General features: G+C 36.1%; 1 protein-coding gene across 2 annotated transcripts in view; it reads right to left on the bottom strand.

Moving 5' to 3' along the window:
* Positions 1-816: 816 nt before the first annotated feature.
* The window catches only part of CBLB (Cbl proto-oncogene B), a 131,457-nt gene continuing 113,974 nt past the window's right edge, over positions 817-18,299 (bottom strand). The window contains exons 14-19 of one of the 2 annotated variants that reach the window (XM_068180855.1): positions 15,555-15,698; positions 11,595-11,674; positions 11,364-11,495; positions 9,944-10,084; positions 7,295-7,414; positions 817-2,506 (exon numbers count right to left, since the gene is read on the bottom strand). In XM_068180855.1, the coding sequence (XP_068036956.1) occupies positions 2,244-2,506; positions 7,295-7,414; positions 9,944-10,084; positions 11,364-11,495; positions 11,595-11,674; positions 15,555-15,698 (880 nt within the window). In that variant the 3' untranslated portion in view covers positions 817-2,243. The remainder of the gene's footprint in view (positions 2,507-7,294; positions 7,415-9,943; positions 10,085-11,363; positions 11,496-11,594; positions 11,675-15,554; positions 15,699-18,299) is intronic. The other variant, XM_068180856.1, reaches the window with a different exon arrangement.

The raw sequence follows: 18,299 nt of genomic DNA, 5'->3' as shown, positions 1-18,299 counted from the left end.
AAATGAGTTCTTCATTACAATTCTAAATTTCAAAACTCAATCTGAAGATTGTTAGTTCGTCCTTGTAAAGTGGTCTTTTTTTCATCATTGCTATGCTGGCAGTTATGCTAGAACCTCATTTCAGTAACTCCAGTACAACCAGAGTGTATAATTTAAAAGCCTGAATAATTTTCAATTTATAGCTAGCTAAAATGATGTTGCAAACAAACAAAATGAACAAGAGGGTTCCATACTACACAAAACTTTCTCCCAAAACAGAGGAAAGAGATTAACTTGAGTCAAAAGCACAGAATATAACTTACACCAAAACTTTTCCTAAGTTGTACTTGAGGAATGAACAATTACAGGAAGATGCAAATGTCTTTTCCTGGAAGATAAACCCAGAAGCATTTGCTTAAATGCAAATGCAGCAGCAGCTCTTCACTATACCCTGTATTCTCCTGATCATCTTTTATCACTGAAGCAGATTAACGATATCCATACTATGCTTTGTGATGCTACAAAATAATTTAATCTGTTTCAAGAACAACTTTTTTCATGAAACTACAGGACTTTGAGATAGAAGAATAATTTCCAATGGGTGTTTTCAGTTACTTCAAACCTGCAGTTCAGCCACGTGCTGTCTTTGAAAACATCTTTACAGCAAATACACTGGCTAGTGAGATCTGATCTTGCAAGTGATATAAATTCTAGCACTTGCTCAGAGTGAAAGAGAACATTAACAGCTGAAAGGGAATAATGAATATATACTTCACACCCAGCCTGGCACACCGAAAATTTTCATAATACTCATCACATATCAAAATGAGAAAAATATTCTAAATACTACATCGTTTTATTTGTTCAAAAGTATTAGAAGAAAAATTTCAAAGTTTCCCAAGAAACCAAGAAAGCAGCAATCTTAAGAATTTTTCTGAAAATATTTGGACTCAGCTTTGAAAGTACTCAGAATAGAATTGTCTTCTCTCTTTTAAAAACAGGAAGATTTTTTAAATGGCTTGCATCAATTTGGGCTCAAAAACAAAATGTCAAAGTTTGGTGTATAACTAACCAAGTAAAGGAAAAATGTATTTCCAACTAATCAGCTGGAAAGTGAGTGAATGAATTTGGGTGTTAAACACATCCTTGAGGATTATGAAATGTACAGGGGAGGGGGGAGGTTATTAAAAAACTTTGCAAAAAATATTGCTACAGTAGCATTAGGAATTGACAGTGCATCAAAGATTTAAAGTTTCCAAGTTAATACAAACTGATCCAAGCCACAATGAACCACAGGATAATCACACACACAAGACACTAACCGCATTCTACTTTACTGAATTTAGAACTGGAATTTACCTGAATACCTTTAATATCACTGAAAAAGATTCCTTTTAGTCTTGCCATGAAGAACTGGGGCCATTAGTGTGTAATCAAAACACAGTATTATCATGTGCATTTGGCTTATTTTAAATATCTGAAATCCAACACTCAATTTTGAAAGAGATTTTACATGTAAGAACTCAGTATCACTGCTGCATGAAGTGTTTTATTTGTTGGTTGGGATTTTCTTGTGGAAACCGCATATAAAAGACCTTGAGACTACAGGTCATGGAATTCTTGTTAAACAGAAAGCTGCCCAAAATTACTGTCAAAATACCTTTAAAAAGGCAGTTCACAGAATAATGTGTTTTACATTCAGATATGTCCTTTCTCAAAAGCAAAGGAATCTCAGAAGAAAAAAAAAATCAGTAGCGAAGGCCACATACTTTTTGCATTTGATGAACTGAAATGCAAAAAACAAAGTATCTTGTACAAGAAAAACAGAACTTCTGGAAAGTGATGATTTAGTTGATGGAGTGGTCAGCATGGAAACTGTTGGGAATGCTACAGCAGAACTGACCACAAGTACAAGGGAGTATGAACCGGACATAGTACAGGCACAAACTAGAAAACTGTAACTTGCCAACTTGTAAACAAGAAAAAGCATTTCACAGATTAAAAGTTCTAGGAAAGTAAACTTTTTTTTAAATTATTTTGTAAGTTCAACCCTGATTTAAAAAAGTATGGCTAGCAAAAATACATAAGCCTCAGCATATTTATAAGTCTTGATCAGAGCAGCCAGGAGCCTTTGATAAACAGCTGGAAACAAACATCCTTCTGCTAAGGATAGGAGAAAAATATTCCATTCTGTTCTTCCTCTCATTCCCCAATCCACATGTGTATCTGTAGGATTCATATGCTCCTAGAAAATCTTGATGCTGCTATAGATTGAGACGTGGGGAGACCGGTGGAGGAAAACAGACAAACTCTCTTAAAATACTGCGGGCCACGTCAACATTATTCTGGGCAATTTCAAGTGCCCTCTTGACTTCTTCAAAGGAATAACCCTCTCCCATAAGTTTTGCAATTTTTGCATCCACATTTTCCATGGAACAGTCAGAGCTGTATGGTTTCCTGTGATGTATTTCTGGTGCAGTTCTTCGAGGAAGTGGTTTAGGGGGCCTGGCTGGTGCTTGTGAACCATCTGTTTCAAATAAAAGAGATAAAAATCATTATAAATTGGCCTAAGACTGTGTTATAGGTTGGTCAAACCTCATGAAGCTGTTTTAAAAGTAAAATTCTAAAGGAACATGAAGAAATATTTTAGTTAACCAATACAATTAATTTTAAAATTTTGACAGAAGCTGAAGTCCTCAAGAAATCTAAAATGGAAATAATGTAGCAATATACTATAATAATAATAATATAGGAACATGCAATTTATAATCTGGATTATTGAAAGTTGGAATAAAAATAAAGTATGATGGAACAGGAGAGACAGTGAAAATAGCCAGTCAAACTCTTAAAGGCTCTCCACTCTCAACACACAATTTGAGAATGCCCGAGTAAAAAAACAAAAACCCAAAATAACAAACTAACAAAAAACCCACAAACAAACAAAAAGCCCAAGGAAAAAACTCTGTACAAAATGAAACAAATGAGCAAAACCCAGACACAAATTTGATTACAATGTTATTGAGGACCATAAGTTGTGTAGAAGAGGAATCCAGACAAACATGCCTGAAGGAGAAAAATCCTTGATTTATTGGTCCGTCTTCTAGATTCTGTTCATTCAATTGCTATTCATGTAATGCACAGCAGCTACACTTAAGTACATAAATAAGTGGTTTCTCCAAAAGATCTCTAGCCCTATCGTTCCCATGATGAGAACAGAACACACTCCTTCTTCTCCAGTGCCCCTTTGGAAATTTACAAACTTTACATTTTCCCCTGGGCTTGAAGTACAGAAGAAATTCCTTATGCATAAATCAGATCCTTCCCTGTGCTTGTGTTGCATGAGGATATTTTTGCTTGACTCAGCCTAATACAGACTTAAAACAGAAGCTTTTTAGTGTTTAAAACCTTCACTTCACTGAAGCCTTCAAACAAACTTTATTAAGCAATCACATAATTTAGAAAGGTCGTTTTTAATTCTGTCAGCAGATCTGAAGCATAGGCATTTTATTCTCACTACAGTGACATCTCTCTATAGCACAGATACTCTGAGATCTTCAGTGCTTTCTCTCAATTCCCATGATTATTTTTTTTTAATGCTGACATCTCTTTCAATATCTTCACATCCATATAAAATTTCAGCTAAAGCTGGGTATCATATTGGATCCTGAGCTTAAAGATACTAAGCCTAAGCTGCATGTCCATCTGGACACTGAGATAGAGGTATTAAGCAGAACTTTCCTTCCCTACCTCCCATCCTCTGATTTTCAGCCCCCACAGATGTCTAACTAAAAATTCAAAATAGAATTTCTAACTGTGCAATTCAATTAACAGCTTCTACCATGAGCAGCTTTCTCCACCGCTCCCATTTATGTAATTCAGCACTAGATTAAACCCTTAGGTAAGGGGTTAGTACAAAGGCAGACACAGGCTCATTTAATAAGTGCTTAAAAAGCATGGGAAAAGTGGTGAGAGGTCTATGGCACAATGGGAGAGGTTGCTTGTAACGATGCTGTCTGTTCCACTCTGCTGTGAAATGCCCTTCTTTTCTTCCCTTGCTGCTTCTCCTGGATTCCTTGGTCTTTCAGCGACAGACTGAGAAGCCTCAGAGAAGCAGGTGACAAAGGCTGGCTGTGAAGGCCCTCTGTGGAACAGGGGCAAGCAGCTGCACCTCACCTGACTGGGGTACAGGAACAAAGCTCACCCAGGGGACACGTGCTCTAAGGAACTCAGAGAGCAGTGAGAAGGTGAGGGAAGGACCCATTACTGCTCCATGAAGCTGTTAGGCACGATCTTTGTACTTTGCAATACTGTGGATTACATTATTTCTTCCAGTGTTAACTGAAATACACCCTGGAATAATATTCTTGTAAAAGGAATCCAAATTTGCAAGCAAGTGTTTTCATAAGGCCAACTGAGGGAATGAATAGGCAGCAGGTAAATATATTAACCAATCATTTGAATCTGTATCTTAAAGAATAGCTAAGTTCAGCAAAATAGAGCAGACATCAATTAGAGGCTTAATTTTCTTCTTCCTTTCCCTCTTATTATTGGCTGTGCTTAGGTAAAATACTCTATAATTATTAGCAATATCATAGAATAATAGAATGGGTTGGGTTGGAAAGGACTTTAAAGATAATTTAATCCCAGCCCCGCTGTCATGGGCAGGAGACCTTCCACTAGACCAGACTGCTCAGAGTTACATCCAATCTGGTCTTGAACACTTCCAGGGATGAGGCATCCACAGCTTCTCTGGACAACCTGAGCCAGGGGCTCACCATCCTCACAGTAAAGGACTTCTTCCTGATACCTCATCTAATCTCCAGTTCTCCCTTGTCCTCTTACCTGATCTTGCAAAAAGTCCCTCTCCCTTCATGTACTGGAAGGCCACAATTAGGTCACCCCATAGCCTTCCCTTTCTCCAGGCTGAACAATTCAAACTGACTAAGGCTTTCCTCACAGGAGAGGTGCTCTATCCCTCTTATCATCTTGGTGGTCTTCTCCAGACTCACTCCAGCAGATCCATGTCTTTCTTATGCTGGATGCATTTCTCCGGGTGGGGTCTCATGACAGCAGAGCAGAGGTGCTGAATTCCCTCCTTTGCCCTGCTGCTTTGGATGCAGCCCAGGAAAGCAGGATGCAACGCTTTTGGCTTTCTGGACTCTGAGCACACGTTGCCAGCTCATGTCCAGCCTCTCATCCACAGCACCCCCAACTCCTATCTCCTTTTCTTGGTCTTTTTATAATAATTTTAAACAGTTGTATATAAGAAGTTTGAGAAACCATGCCTTTGGGGGAGTGGGTTGCATGGCTGAGTACTATTTCTGAAGTGTTCAGTACTGGATATCTGATTTAGAATAAATTACTCAGTAGACTTTAAAGATTCAGTTAAACATCAGGACAGCAATCTTAAAAACAGTGAAAGTGAAATAGAGAAGTTAAAGCACTGTCCATGCTACTCTAGGAACCCAGTGGCTAAATTATAATTAGATTTTAGAGTGAACTCCATTTCTTTTTCAGCTAGTTCAGAGAACCCCCTTACAAAAGCACTGAAGTGAAGAATTTCTTAAGTGAGCTGGTTAGTTCAGAATAAATGCAAAACCAAAGTTCTGAATACAGTTACACTCTCAACATTGTCTTTTTAAATCATAGATGAAGGTGAACCTGTTCATCCTGCAGCTCATCAGTCCTGTTCTTTGGAATTACTGACATTGTAAAAACAACTTTCCAATTAAGAGAATGACATGATCTATCACATAGTTTTCATCTAATTGAAATTACATGGAATATCTTGCTGCATATCATGCTGATTTAGAATGATATTTATAGCAAAAGCTGACACGTGAGTGTTTTAGAAGATGGCTTTGGGAAACAGATCGAGAAGTATTAAGTAGCACCAGAAAGCTCCAAGTTCTTAACTAGCAAGTATCTTGCAGTGATTTAGTAAAATTAAAAATTGCTCTATCTCAGAAGAGCAAGAATTTCAGGAAAACTCCATAGTTTTAAAAGTAGTTACATCATTGTCATAATTTGCATTATAAGAGAACTCAAAACACCCTGAATAAATTGACTGAGCATTTTAAGACAAATAGATCCCTCACAATGCCACATATAAAGCATTATAAACTCTTTTCTTCCAACAACTGGAAAGAAACAGCTATATTTGTAAAGATACCCTCCCAAAAGAGATCGTATTTACCAAAGGTGTGACCCTAATTCACAATTATGCTATTCATTTAAAAAATAAGTAAGCCTAAAGAGAGCTACAGAATTTTCCCACCATTTAAGTTGGAAAAAAACCCTCTTTTTTTCCCCTATACCTCAGCAGTATGAAAATCTGTATTTCTGAGAAAGAGAATGCAATTACTACTAAAAAATATATTTTTTTCTTCCACTTGAGAATGTTTCAATTGAACAATGGTGATTATTACAACGGAAAGATTAGAGAAAAGTCCTTTTCTTTATGCATAAAAAGTCTCTACACAAAATTTTATCTATCTGGAGAATGATTAATGGTACAAAACACCATTTGGCTTTTTCTTTGTGTGGTTTCTTCATACAGGAAAAGAATGTGGTTGGGCCAATCCTCCCCTTTCCCCATGCACCATGCACATCTAAGGAAAAGAAAATTTGTCTAAAAACTGGTGAAGGTACTTTGAAATACAGGTAATACTGTTATCATTTTTATCCACTTAAGAGATTTCCTTTAAATTTTCTATTTTTGTTGCCTGAAAACCATAACCAAAATTTCTTTGTCAGAGGAATTGTTTCTACACTACCTGTTCCATTTAAAAGGAAGACTGAATTTTAAGTGGGTTTGATTCTTGCTATTTTATTAAGAAATATCTTAAAAGTTTCTTAGAAATTCAGACAAACATATTAGCAAAAAAGACAGGAAATAATAATACTTTAGAGAGGTTAAGATACTATTTTTTTGTTTAGGAGAAATTAAACAAAGATGAAAATTAGTACTTGTGCTCCTTTCAGTACTTCTGATCTCTTATGAGCTTGAAAGATGTCAGGAAAATCTCTGCCTTTCTCAAAAAATAAGGAACACTATAACTCACATAAGCATTCAGTTTGGCAGCTAGTAAAATGGAAGCTATAGTATATATACCTACACACAACAAGTAGCCACTTCTAACTGTGTTGCAGAACTTAAGTCTCTGTTATCCCTCAATGATTTCATACTTTTGTAAAGCAACATTACCATTGCCATTTGTTGCCCAGAATGACAAAAAACTCACTGGACTTTAAGGATGAAAGTTATATTCTTCATAAAACTGTAATTTTCTACAAGAACAGTTTTCTGCCATACCTGAAGATGGAGGAAGTTGATCGTAGTCTTGAGATGTCCTATTTGTTTTGACATTTTCTCCAGGTGCTCTCCGAGCAGGTGGCAAAGGAACATGACCAGTTATTGGGTCGAAATGGGGATCTGTGATAAAAGAATTAAAAAAGCGTCTTAGAATAATCAGAATTACTATTTGAGGGAGGGCTGAAACATAGAAGGTAGGATTAGAATAGCCTCCCATCATGCAGAGGAACTATGAATCCAGAGGTGTCCCCCGACAGCATATACACATAAAACCCCAAATTCAGCATTCATAGTACACATGTAAGTATGATTTGAAGTGACAAACACAGGAGCACAGTTTAAAGGTGGTCTGGCCTGCACTGACTGTGGTCTCTTCTCCTCACATCCATGAGGTATTTTTCAACCATCCAACCCTGATGGCACTGGGATTGTGCATGGCAAAGTACGGAAGAGGTTGCAGTGCTTGAAGCAGCACAATTGGAAACATCCCATCTATTCAGTTTGCTTAGAGCTTCATTACATTTCTAGGCTTTGCAGTTCACAAAGACTGCAGAGCTGATTTCCTATTCATACAGTCCCAGCTATGGGTAAATATTACAGGGACAGAATTTGAAAAATGAGAGAAATAAATAATTCTGATATATCATCCCCTTCTTTTCTTTCTTCTTTGGCTACCAAAAATGCTGGTGAGCAAGTGCAACACCATCCTGGATCTGGCTTCTGCCCTGGACTCAGTACTTGCAGAGTGTTTGTTTTGTATGTGAGAACAACTTTTCGCTGGTGTTGATGATGAGATTATTATTCTAACCTGACAGGCTCTGAAGGATAGCTGAGAAATCACCCTCAAGACTTGTATGGAAACCAATCATCAAAAACTCATCATAAATTTTCTACAATAGATTATGTGACAAGATGCAAAGTGAGTAATATGGTTTTAGAAATACCATATGAATAAAAAAAGACCAATTCACAAAACCATGCATGCCTAACTAGATGCAATACATTGCTAAGATTAATGAGAACTGCTGCTGTACGGTTGTATTGCTTATGCAAATGTGAAGAACAATACATAGCTGTAGATACATATTCCAGATAATTATTTTAAAGCTATTAAATGTTTTTTAACACTATCAGTGATGTTCTTAGATTATTTGGAAGTTACACTTAAACATCTAAAACTTTGCATGTTTCTGGGCACTGGGCACAGGCAGATGGAGCTTGTTTGCATCTGTGTGTGAGGGCTCCTATTTTTCCTCTCCATTTCCATCATAACTGAATGGCACACTGTGTGTTTCTGCATCAGATGATATAATTGAGGCACTCATTCAGACTAGACTGCTGAAGTTTACATTGTTTTTATTTTGAAGTGTAGGAGATAAACTACACTGTATTTATGACCATCAACCTTTAAATTCTGTAGCGAGTTAAGTCTTTTCACCTGGATGCATTCAACAACTTAGATGAGAAAGTAACACACTGACTTGAATTTGCATTATAAAATACACAAAGCTTTAGCAAATTACACAATGCCATGCCTTGACTCATAGCAAAACATACATAATAAAAACATTCCATAAAAGGTCACTGCACTTCAACCTAAAGTAGCTCCCTTTCCCCCCGACAGCGAGTTCCACTCACACAGGTCATTCAAATACCAGAGAACCTGTCAGGCCATCATGCAGCTGCACATGACTGCTTGTCATCCACATTCTGGCCTTCCTGTGAAACTATCACCAAAACATTTCACTTTATTCCTCTCCATAGAGCTTCTAAGAAAAACAGAGAGGGGGAAGACAACATCTAACCCCACCACAAGGCAGATCATCCCTGAAAATATCCACAGAAAAGGTAAACTTAAGATACCAACATCCTTTGAAAGCTTCCACAGAGAAAAAAAAAATTTAAAAATCACTTCACAAACGTGCGCTATAACCCACAAAAATTCTGCTGTAATCTGTATCATAATCAGCAAATGCATTCAATTTCATTAACATGAAAATCAAACCCTTTTCAACTCAAAGACAAAAACCATGAATTGTAAACACAGTTTTCATACCTTTTATAAGCAAAATACCAGACTGAATGTATCACTGAATGTATTTTATTTGGGAAAGTGCATTTTCATGGGGGTGCTGGCATTGTGCCAGTGTCAAACTATGACACTGATTTACAGGGTGAAAACCTGTAAAAAGGTTATGAACCCCAGGCCCTAGCAACTGTATTCACAATATAGTTTTGTAGTAAAATTTTACAACAGTTCTAACAAAGTAGAATATTCTTTTCCCTTATTTTACAACTTCTTTCAAAGTTTCAACTTGAAAATATCCCCCATGAATTTTGTTTTACTACTGAAAACAATGGAGCTGACAAACAGATACAGACTAATATTACAGATTACAACAGAAAACTAAAATTTACAAAATTTCTAGCCTGGTATAGAAATATTGACCTCACTTTATTACTTTGTGATAATGAAAAGTGAAGTCTTTCTATCTTCTGAGTAGCTTCACCGCCACCATTTAAAATTTTGATTTTTTTATATTTTGTATAATGAGTTCTGAGGCCTGGTTACAACTTTATCACTGAACAGATATGCCTCTGAAGTAAAATAAAATAAAATAAAACATGCTGTTTCCTCTGTATTCCTACCAGAATGAAGGAACAGTTCATGTCCTGAAGAAGGTCTGCTGCCTGAGCCAGCAGGTTTTGTGTGCTCAATCATGCTGTGCCGAGCAGGTGGTTGTGGCGGTGGTGGGAGGGAGGGGGGTGAGTTATCAAATGCATCTTCACCTGCAGTTTAGAAATGAATTATCAGATGAGCAAAACTTTATTAAGAACTGCAGAATAGAGAATAAAGCTTAAACTTTATTTTTCTTTGGCTGCTGAGGCCTTTACTCCTATGGTTCATCTAAGCAGTTCAGTGACTCCAGTAATGAAACTGTAAACCTGACTGTTAATACCTACAGTCCTCTTCTAAAACATTCTCTGAATGACCTTTTGCAGTGCTCGGTTTCTTTTCTGGGATGGAAGGAGAGATTGCCTTTAGTGACTCAATTGCCAAGAGTGTACTACAATGAAAGCTTCACTGAGTATCACAGTAGAATAACAGCTGTATTTCAGTGGCTAAGCAACTGTATTTAGATACAAACACCAATGCTGACTGCACTCAATCTGCTACATTTCTACTGTGTATTATCTCTATGTGCTGTTCAGAAGCTCTGACTCCAGATACAAACAGAACTTTCTAGAGCTTGGCAAAAGAATGCACCTCTTATACAGGTGGTGAAAGAAGGACTAGAGTTACCAAGCACTGTGAGTTTTATGTGTTATTTTGCCTTCATTTCACCTGCAGCTCAGGAACATTTCAGGGACCAGAGAGAGCATAGTGCAGGAACAAGGCAAATGTTCAAAAGGTTTTATAGAACCAGAAATTTGGATGCTGACACATACAGACACAACCATGCAACTGAATTTGTCAATGAAGCTGTGGGTGGTCCCCAAGCTTCGCACCAATATATATGCAGAGATCACTGATTTTTGTGTAGAACAGAACAGAAACCAGGGTTGGAAAAAAGAGCTTTCGGTGACTGTAGACAGCAGTGAGTTTTGAACTGTCTCTTGATGGGGGAAAAGATCCCAGAAATTAACTTATTAATTTAATTTAGTGGTTTTGTTTTTTTACTCAAATACCATCATTTTGGTATTCTTTGCATTTGATAAAATAAATGGAATTATTTAAGCTACAGTAGGAAAAATGCTCCACTACTGCATTAAATTGGAATGCTCAAACTTCTTAGTAAGAGACAATTAAAATTTATTTTAGGGAAAATGATTTTTACTTTTCTGTATAGCTGGAATACAGATTTAGTATACTTTTTTGTCTGTCTCAAGTGAGGCCTTACAAACAGACTCCAAATGACACAAATATTGACTGACAGCTGTAACATTTAGCTCACAGCCTGTTTGGTACTCCTAACCTACTCAACATTGGCTGTTTTGCAGTAAACATGGCATTTAGTTCATCTGGGCAGCGTTAACCATTACATGTAATCAGTAAAAAGTCTGCAACCTAAAGGGGGCACCAGAAGATCATAATCGGAGGGTGTCCTGTTGAGCAAAGTGCTGTGTTTGGGGTTGTCTCTGGCAGGAGGCCGTGCAGGAGGCAAAGGTACCGGAACAGTAGGTGCATCATAGACATCTCCTGAATGACACAACCACAAGAAGTGAATGTTTTCCTGCTGCACCCCTAGGGCAGCACAGAGTAAATCTTCTCAGCAAACAACAAAAATTAAAAACATACCTGACTCTGGATGTTTCGATTTCTTTATCTCGGAAGTAGTACCGTGTGTTCCATTCACACATTGGCCATTCTCACACACCCTGAAGACAGACATTAAGCAGGAAGCAATCAACCATTTAGCCAAGTATTAATTAATTCCCTGAATGAGCAGTACCTGTCAGTTCACCATATGGAAACGAATCAGGGACAATAAGGCGCATAAATTTTAAAATTTACATTTTCAGATATTGAGAGCAAATACTGGTTAACCCTCATTAAAACTGCTTTGAAGGATTACACTGCTTTCTTGGTGACGTACTGATATGGCTTAAAATAACACAGGCTGCAATAGAAGTTACAGGAAGAATTAACATTAAACACAGTCCTCACATCAGAGCTCAGGTCATTACTTTACTCACACAGTTACATAACAGGCTCAATATTAGTTCACCTTCAAAGATGCTGAATTTTCCCTAGCAGAATTATGAGAAAAGGGAAATGTGGATTTTGGTAATTATCCACACTAATGCACACCAGAAAAAACATGAAACAAAATGTAGCAACAAAAAACCAGAACACCACAGTACACAATAATAACAATTTTCGACTCAACTTTGCCAAACGTTAAAAAAATCCCAGTGAAAACCCCAAAACTGAATTAACAAAGCAGTTCTTCAGGAACTTATTCATTTCTGTATCAAAAAACTGAGCCTTGCTGATACTTCTACCACAGTTTACTGATTTTTTTTTAATGGAAGCATATTCTGCACTCAAATCTTAACAACAATATCAAACTGATATGAAAAGCATCCAACAAAACAGTAAAGAGTGCCTACAATAATTGTGCTGAAAATATTGGAGATTATTTTTGTAAGAAGAATTTGTTCAAATATGGCAGGGAAAAATATTGAACAAGCCTGATCATAATATTAAATATTGTTTAAAAATACAAAAGAACCAGGAAATTGCTCCTGTCACTGTAACTGTGGGCCCTGTATATTCAGAAATAACCAGATATTTTCCTTGGAAAAAGGCCACCATGCTAAGCAACTCCAGCTTAAAGATAAAAATCCCATTCCACCATGGACCATTATTATTAAACACTGGGAAATCTGCTGGAGTTATATACAGCTAAAATTTCAAATTTGAGGTTTTTACCAACAGTATTAATAAACCTACCAGCTTTGGCCAAATGGAAAGGAGGTATGAATAAGGGTCGGGAATAATTTAAAATATATAAACAGGAAAGAGGAAGTGAATTGCATTTGTGGCCCCAAGAGTTACAACTAGAAGTAATGAAATAAGATTTAAAAACAAACAAAAAAAGCCCCTAAGGGTAAGAGATCTTTTGCTATAAATTAAATCCCCCAGAGAAGTGGTAGAGGAAGTGTTTCTTTCTTTGACATTGGATTGGTCCAATCTTTCAAATGCAGTGGATGCAACACTTCCTTTGATTCCTCACAATATACACTAAGTAATTAAGAATATTTTCTACTCTAGTTTTAATGAATTCTACATTTTCAATAATGTAACCAGCCACAGGCAGCAAGGTAACTTAACATGGCACCAGTTCAGAAGTATTCAGTCCATGATGAGCCCAGCTAAGTGATCAGTTTACAAACAATGCTGAAATGCCTGTTAACAGTAAACACCAGAAAAAAGGTCATCAAATGAGTACTAACAAGCAAGCCTTCTGTCCTTTCTCATTTTGGAAAAAAATTTTATTAGGAAAAGACAGCAAATGTAATAATGTAACATTCTTCTAATAATAGCCTAATTAGTAATGCTGAAATTCTTTCCTTTTATTTCTTATTCCTGAATTGACGTTCAGAAGTAACAAACCAGACAATTCAATGATCTGCCAGAGAGTAAAACTGTGAATCATTTATTATATTATTCTTGAGATATCTTTAGCACTGTCATATCTACAGGTAAAAGAGAGAAAAGGCAACACAAATTTGGGAGTAGGATGCAACAATTACATAATTCTAAACTACAAAACATTCTGACAAAATTTTTAAGCTCTTTATCTTACTGAAAACTCCAAGTACAATCCAAGAAGTTAGGGACTAACACTTTGGAAAGAGATAAGAGAAAGTGACACTAAGGGAAAGAACTGAAATGTACTAAAATTTTATAACATTGAAAAAAATTGATAACAGTTTTGATGAACAATAATGAGAAGTTTCATTGGAACAAAACATCCCTTCCATGTTACTTAATGAAATACATTAAAAGAACACAACATCAACCAGGAAACAGATTCTTTCTTGAAAACTTTATCTCAGCTTTCACATCTAAGCAGTGACATTAGCTAAAATAAGACATTTTAAGTATGTGGAACACCAGACTATTTTTTTTAATGCCTAGGAGAATGGTTTGAGTTAAATTTCTTATCAGAATGTATAATAAGAGTTGGTGGTTTTAATCATGGAGCAACTTGAATAGCAAACTAAGGCATTTTATGTGTAGCAAGTCCTGAATTCATGTAAAAAACCCCACCATGTGCACAGTAAAAACTGGAGAAAACTTGGAAATCATCTTTCTATCTATAGCCTTTTCTAATAATTCTAAGGGTCTGGAAAAATACTGTACTAGCCAACTGAAGGCACTCAATTATTTTTTTCTGTAAAATAAAAATTGCAAAAATTTCTCCAGCTGCTTATTTTCCCAAAAACATTTCAGTTTGAATCTATTTGCATCATTCCCATACAAAAGCACAACATGATCCCATAAAAATGGCATAGGCAAAAAGGATTAGGACCTTGGAATTTTTTTCTTCAGCCAACACAGTTTTATTTATCATTGATTTTTTTTAAATCTCATACAGTAGATAAAAATTTAAGTACTTTAGTTCATTAAGCTTTGGCAACTGTACAATATTCATGTCTATGCAGTGAAGCCTGGATCAGGATTTCTAAGACAGAATTTTTAACCTGCATGCAAAGAATGATCATATAATGAGCTTTTTTCTACCTGTTTTAAATTCTAACTTAAAAGGTCTAAAAATCTTTATTGGCTAATTTGGAGGTGAGAGACATATTGAGTTTTATTGATGGTGGGTCCTCAGCATCACATTCAGACAGAGAGAGGGGAAAAAATGGCAATACATCACAGAATTTTTTAATCACAGGAAGATCCAAGTTTTTTAGACCAATACTTGATTTTAATATCATACTTGTAACCTACAAAATGAGTAAAACATTTGTCTTTTTTCCCCCCAATGACTCCAGACTTATTGTTTTAATTCCAGCCATTCATATCTTTTTAAGAGGCAAAGTTCAGCAGGAATGTCACAGCCTTCAGTTGCCACATCCCTTGCTCCAAGTCTCCTTGTCATAATCCATTAGTAATTCTGAGCAGTGGAAGTTTGGAGGTATTGTTTCACAACATACTTAAAGCTAATGAGACATATTCCACCTGTGTTTTAAAAAAGGTTCTCTTCCTGAGAAGCACAAAGAAAATATACTACCAAATGGGCTTTAAAAAGCTAAAAAGACACACTATACATTGGACAAAAAGAGCATCAAAGTAAGTACATATGGCTGCCAGTTCACATACTTTTCAGTACTGCATTGCTTTTAAATTGAATTATATAAAATGTGAAAGGCTAAGAATTTCAAAGCTGACTGGAAATTTCAGTCACACAATCCTCCTTAAAATTAAATTTGAAAGAGTTTTAGTGGTTGAACCTCCTGGTCAGTTTTGAAAACCTCAATGTAAGGGGGGAAAAAAAGACCCCCAACTGCAGAAATGGTATCCAAAGGCAAAAGAACACATAGTTCTGACACAAGACAGATTAAATAATGTGAATTTTATAGGTTTATATCTGTGGCGGTGGCCAAATGAAATAGAAGCAATGGGTAATCCAAGTTGAGGAGGCAGACAAGCTTAACCATCATTTCAGATATAATCCTGTTAATTTTGGAAAAAGCAGAGGTTATGTAAAAAGTTTTTTTCAAGGCTGCTAAATCACCTTACCGAGAAAGCGGTTTTATATTATGACCATGAGGCGGTTGTGAGCTCAGTATTACAGGATGTGAAGAAGGAATTTTGTATTCATCCTTATCATCTAGGCGTTCCCTCGATTTATCAGACAGAGAATTTGCTGAAGGACCAGGGCACCTAAGGAGATTAGAAAAATAAAGGTTTATCTTCAGCTATTAGGTACTTGACCTCAGATAATACTGAAAATACTCTTCTTTAGCCCAAACATCCTTAATAAGTCTGCTACATATGAGGAGACAAAAGTACCATGACAAACAATCTTGTAAGGTTACTGACTTTTTGTCACTGAGCATCCATAGAGCAAAGGGCAGCTGCCCTTCTAAGAGTTAAACAGCTACTTTAAGCAAGCACAACATAGCAGAGAATTGCAAAGAATTAAAGTACCAAATAGACACTTCCACAACTCGGCCTGTTTGCACTTATCAAAAGCACTGAATAAAAGTTAATTCAGGACAAAAGGTGTTAAGAAGGGCTTGGTGATGCAGAGGACATTCATGCTTCCACTGGCCTGTCAGGCGGTGAGTAAGGACACATGTCTGGAGCGTGCCCATCAGCCCTGCTCCTTCTGTCACTGAGAAGCGCCATGCCAAAGGCTGATCTCAAGGGAGACAGGAATTCCAAGCCACAGTTGGCCTTAATGGGGCTATGACTTCACCTTCAACATTTTGTTAGCAAGATGGGACAGACAGCAAGAGGAGAAACACTTTTTGGTGCTACTTTCCCCTCAACTACCTCAAGGCAACTAAATATTCCTAATATATTCACAGAGTACACAGACCACAAAAGGCACTTGGAATTGGATGCATCATTACATACTGAAAAATGAAAGCTTCCTCATGCAAAATATCACCATGGTTTATGGTACTTTTGAGACAAAGATTCTGCTACTGATGTAGAAAAACAGGAGCTACTCACTGGAATGAAACAAACACTATTTAAGTTTAAAATTTTGAAGTTTTGGATAAGAATCACTCTGTATCTTTGACATAAGAGTCTTAGATATCTTTTCAAGAATAAAACAGCAACTTGATCAAAACTGCTAAAAAGTCTGACATAATTACAGAAGTCCAATTAAAAATAACTATTTTCACATGTTCAGTCAAAAACATAGAGGCTGAGTGGAAAATAAAAATCAGATGTTCAGTTAGCAAGAGTCCAATACTTCATAATTGAAGTACAGTTTATAGTAACTACTTTAGTAAAACAAAAATAAATCAGCACTCTTTCCAGGAAAAATAAAAAACCCCAACAAAAACCTCCAGTGCCTTTCTATTAATGTAGCTTTTTAAGAGAAAAAAGTCATATTTGTAACATTATATTCAGTAAAAGCTGCTCAAACCATTTAAGTAGGGATATTTTAGAATTGTGAAGTTTCAAGTAAGAGTCATTTTGCTTCCTTGTTATTTAGAATAAGGCATTTCATGCATTATCAATGTATCCTTCAGTCAAATGTTAGGAATTACAGACTGATTATAACAATGAGAAAGAACAGAATGCCTTGGAGCTATATGAAACAAACCAGCTCTCAATCCACCACACTGCACAGATTGGAGAGCATGAAAAAAAATGAGCAACTTGCTCAGATTAATTGTAGTAGCACAGTTTTGAAAAGCAGAGTATTTTGAATCATGTACAGTTCAACATTTATGAGTGCTGAGCACAGTCAATTCAACAGGAGGAAAAATAGACAGTAAAAATATTCTTTCTGATATTTCCAAATAAATAATGCTAGATATTATTTAAGTTACATTTTTTGAAAGCAATTGTTGTGGCTGGTGGAAATTGCTGTCTTTAAAGATGTTTTTTTCCCCTCCTCCACAGTTTTTCCACCTACATATTATCATACAATATTATAGATTACTGGTGTATTTCCTAGTGGTGACAAAAACCTAATTTGAAATAAATTGAAGATAGACATATTAGTGTTTAAAGAAAGAACATACAATGATCAATTTTAACAGTCATTCGATGTGATATTTTAGTAATTAGATAATTTGAACTTCTTACTTATAACATTATGTATTGATAATTTTATGCTTTAAAAATCAAAATCTAAAATTGCCTGTGTAATTTTTAAAAGGTGTAAGTACAAAGCCAAAACAGAAACATTTTTTAATTTTTTTTCTCAAAAATCAATGGAGTTTGGTTTTTGCAAATGAAGGTTTTTCCTTCTTCCTGGAAATCATCAGTTTTCTATTCAAAAATCTTTGGTTAATGAAAGAATTCCTTTTAACCAAGCAGAAGTCACACATTCTAGCTTTGGATTGGCCTGACATGGATTTTGTGCCTGTACATATTGTTACAATATTGTGTGGACTTTCCAATGCTCTGTGTATACACTGTACTTTGGTTTTAGGATACATCTTCAAGTGTCTGAGAGAAAAAATGGGATTCTCATGAAGTAAGATGATTTTCCATGCTATGAAATACAGAAATAAGAATATTCCCCTCTTCAGATTTTCATTGTGTTATGAAATAAGCAGACTAGAAGGGCACTGATGACGTGAGGTATCCAACCGGTACTCCTCTGAGACCCTACCTCCATCAGGTTACATCCCAACATTTAATTACAGGTATGCCTGGAAAATATACTAAAATACTAAAAGTTTCTTCTGAACGTAAAGTAGGCATGGACAACTTCACGTCAGCAATTGCTCCACCTGAAAACAGGCTCCTAAATAAAAAAGTCAACCCTCCACTGCACCTTTATTGTAGTGC

Source organism: Anomalospiza imberbis, chromosome 2, assembly GCF_031753505.1.
Source record: "Anomalospiza imberbis isolate Cuckoo-Finch-1a 21T00152 chromosome 2, ASM3175350v1, whole genome shotgun sequence".
Lineage (NCBI taxonomy): Eukaryota > Metazoa > Chordata > Aves > Passeriformes > Viduidae > Anomalospiza > Anomalospiza imberbis.
This window is presented reverse-complemented; position numbering and strand designations above follow the sequence as displayed.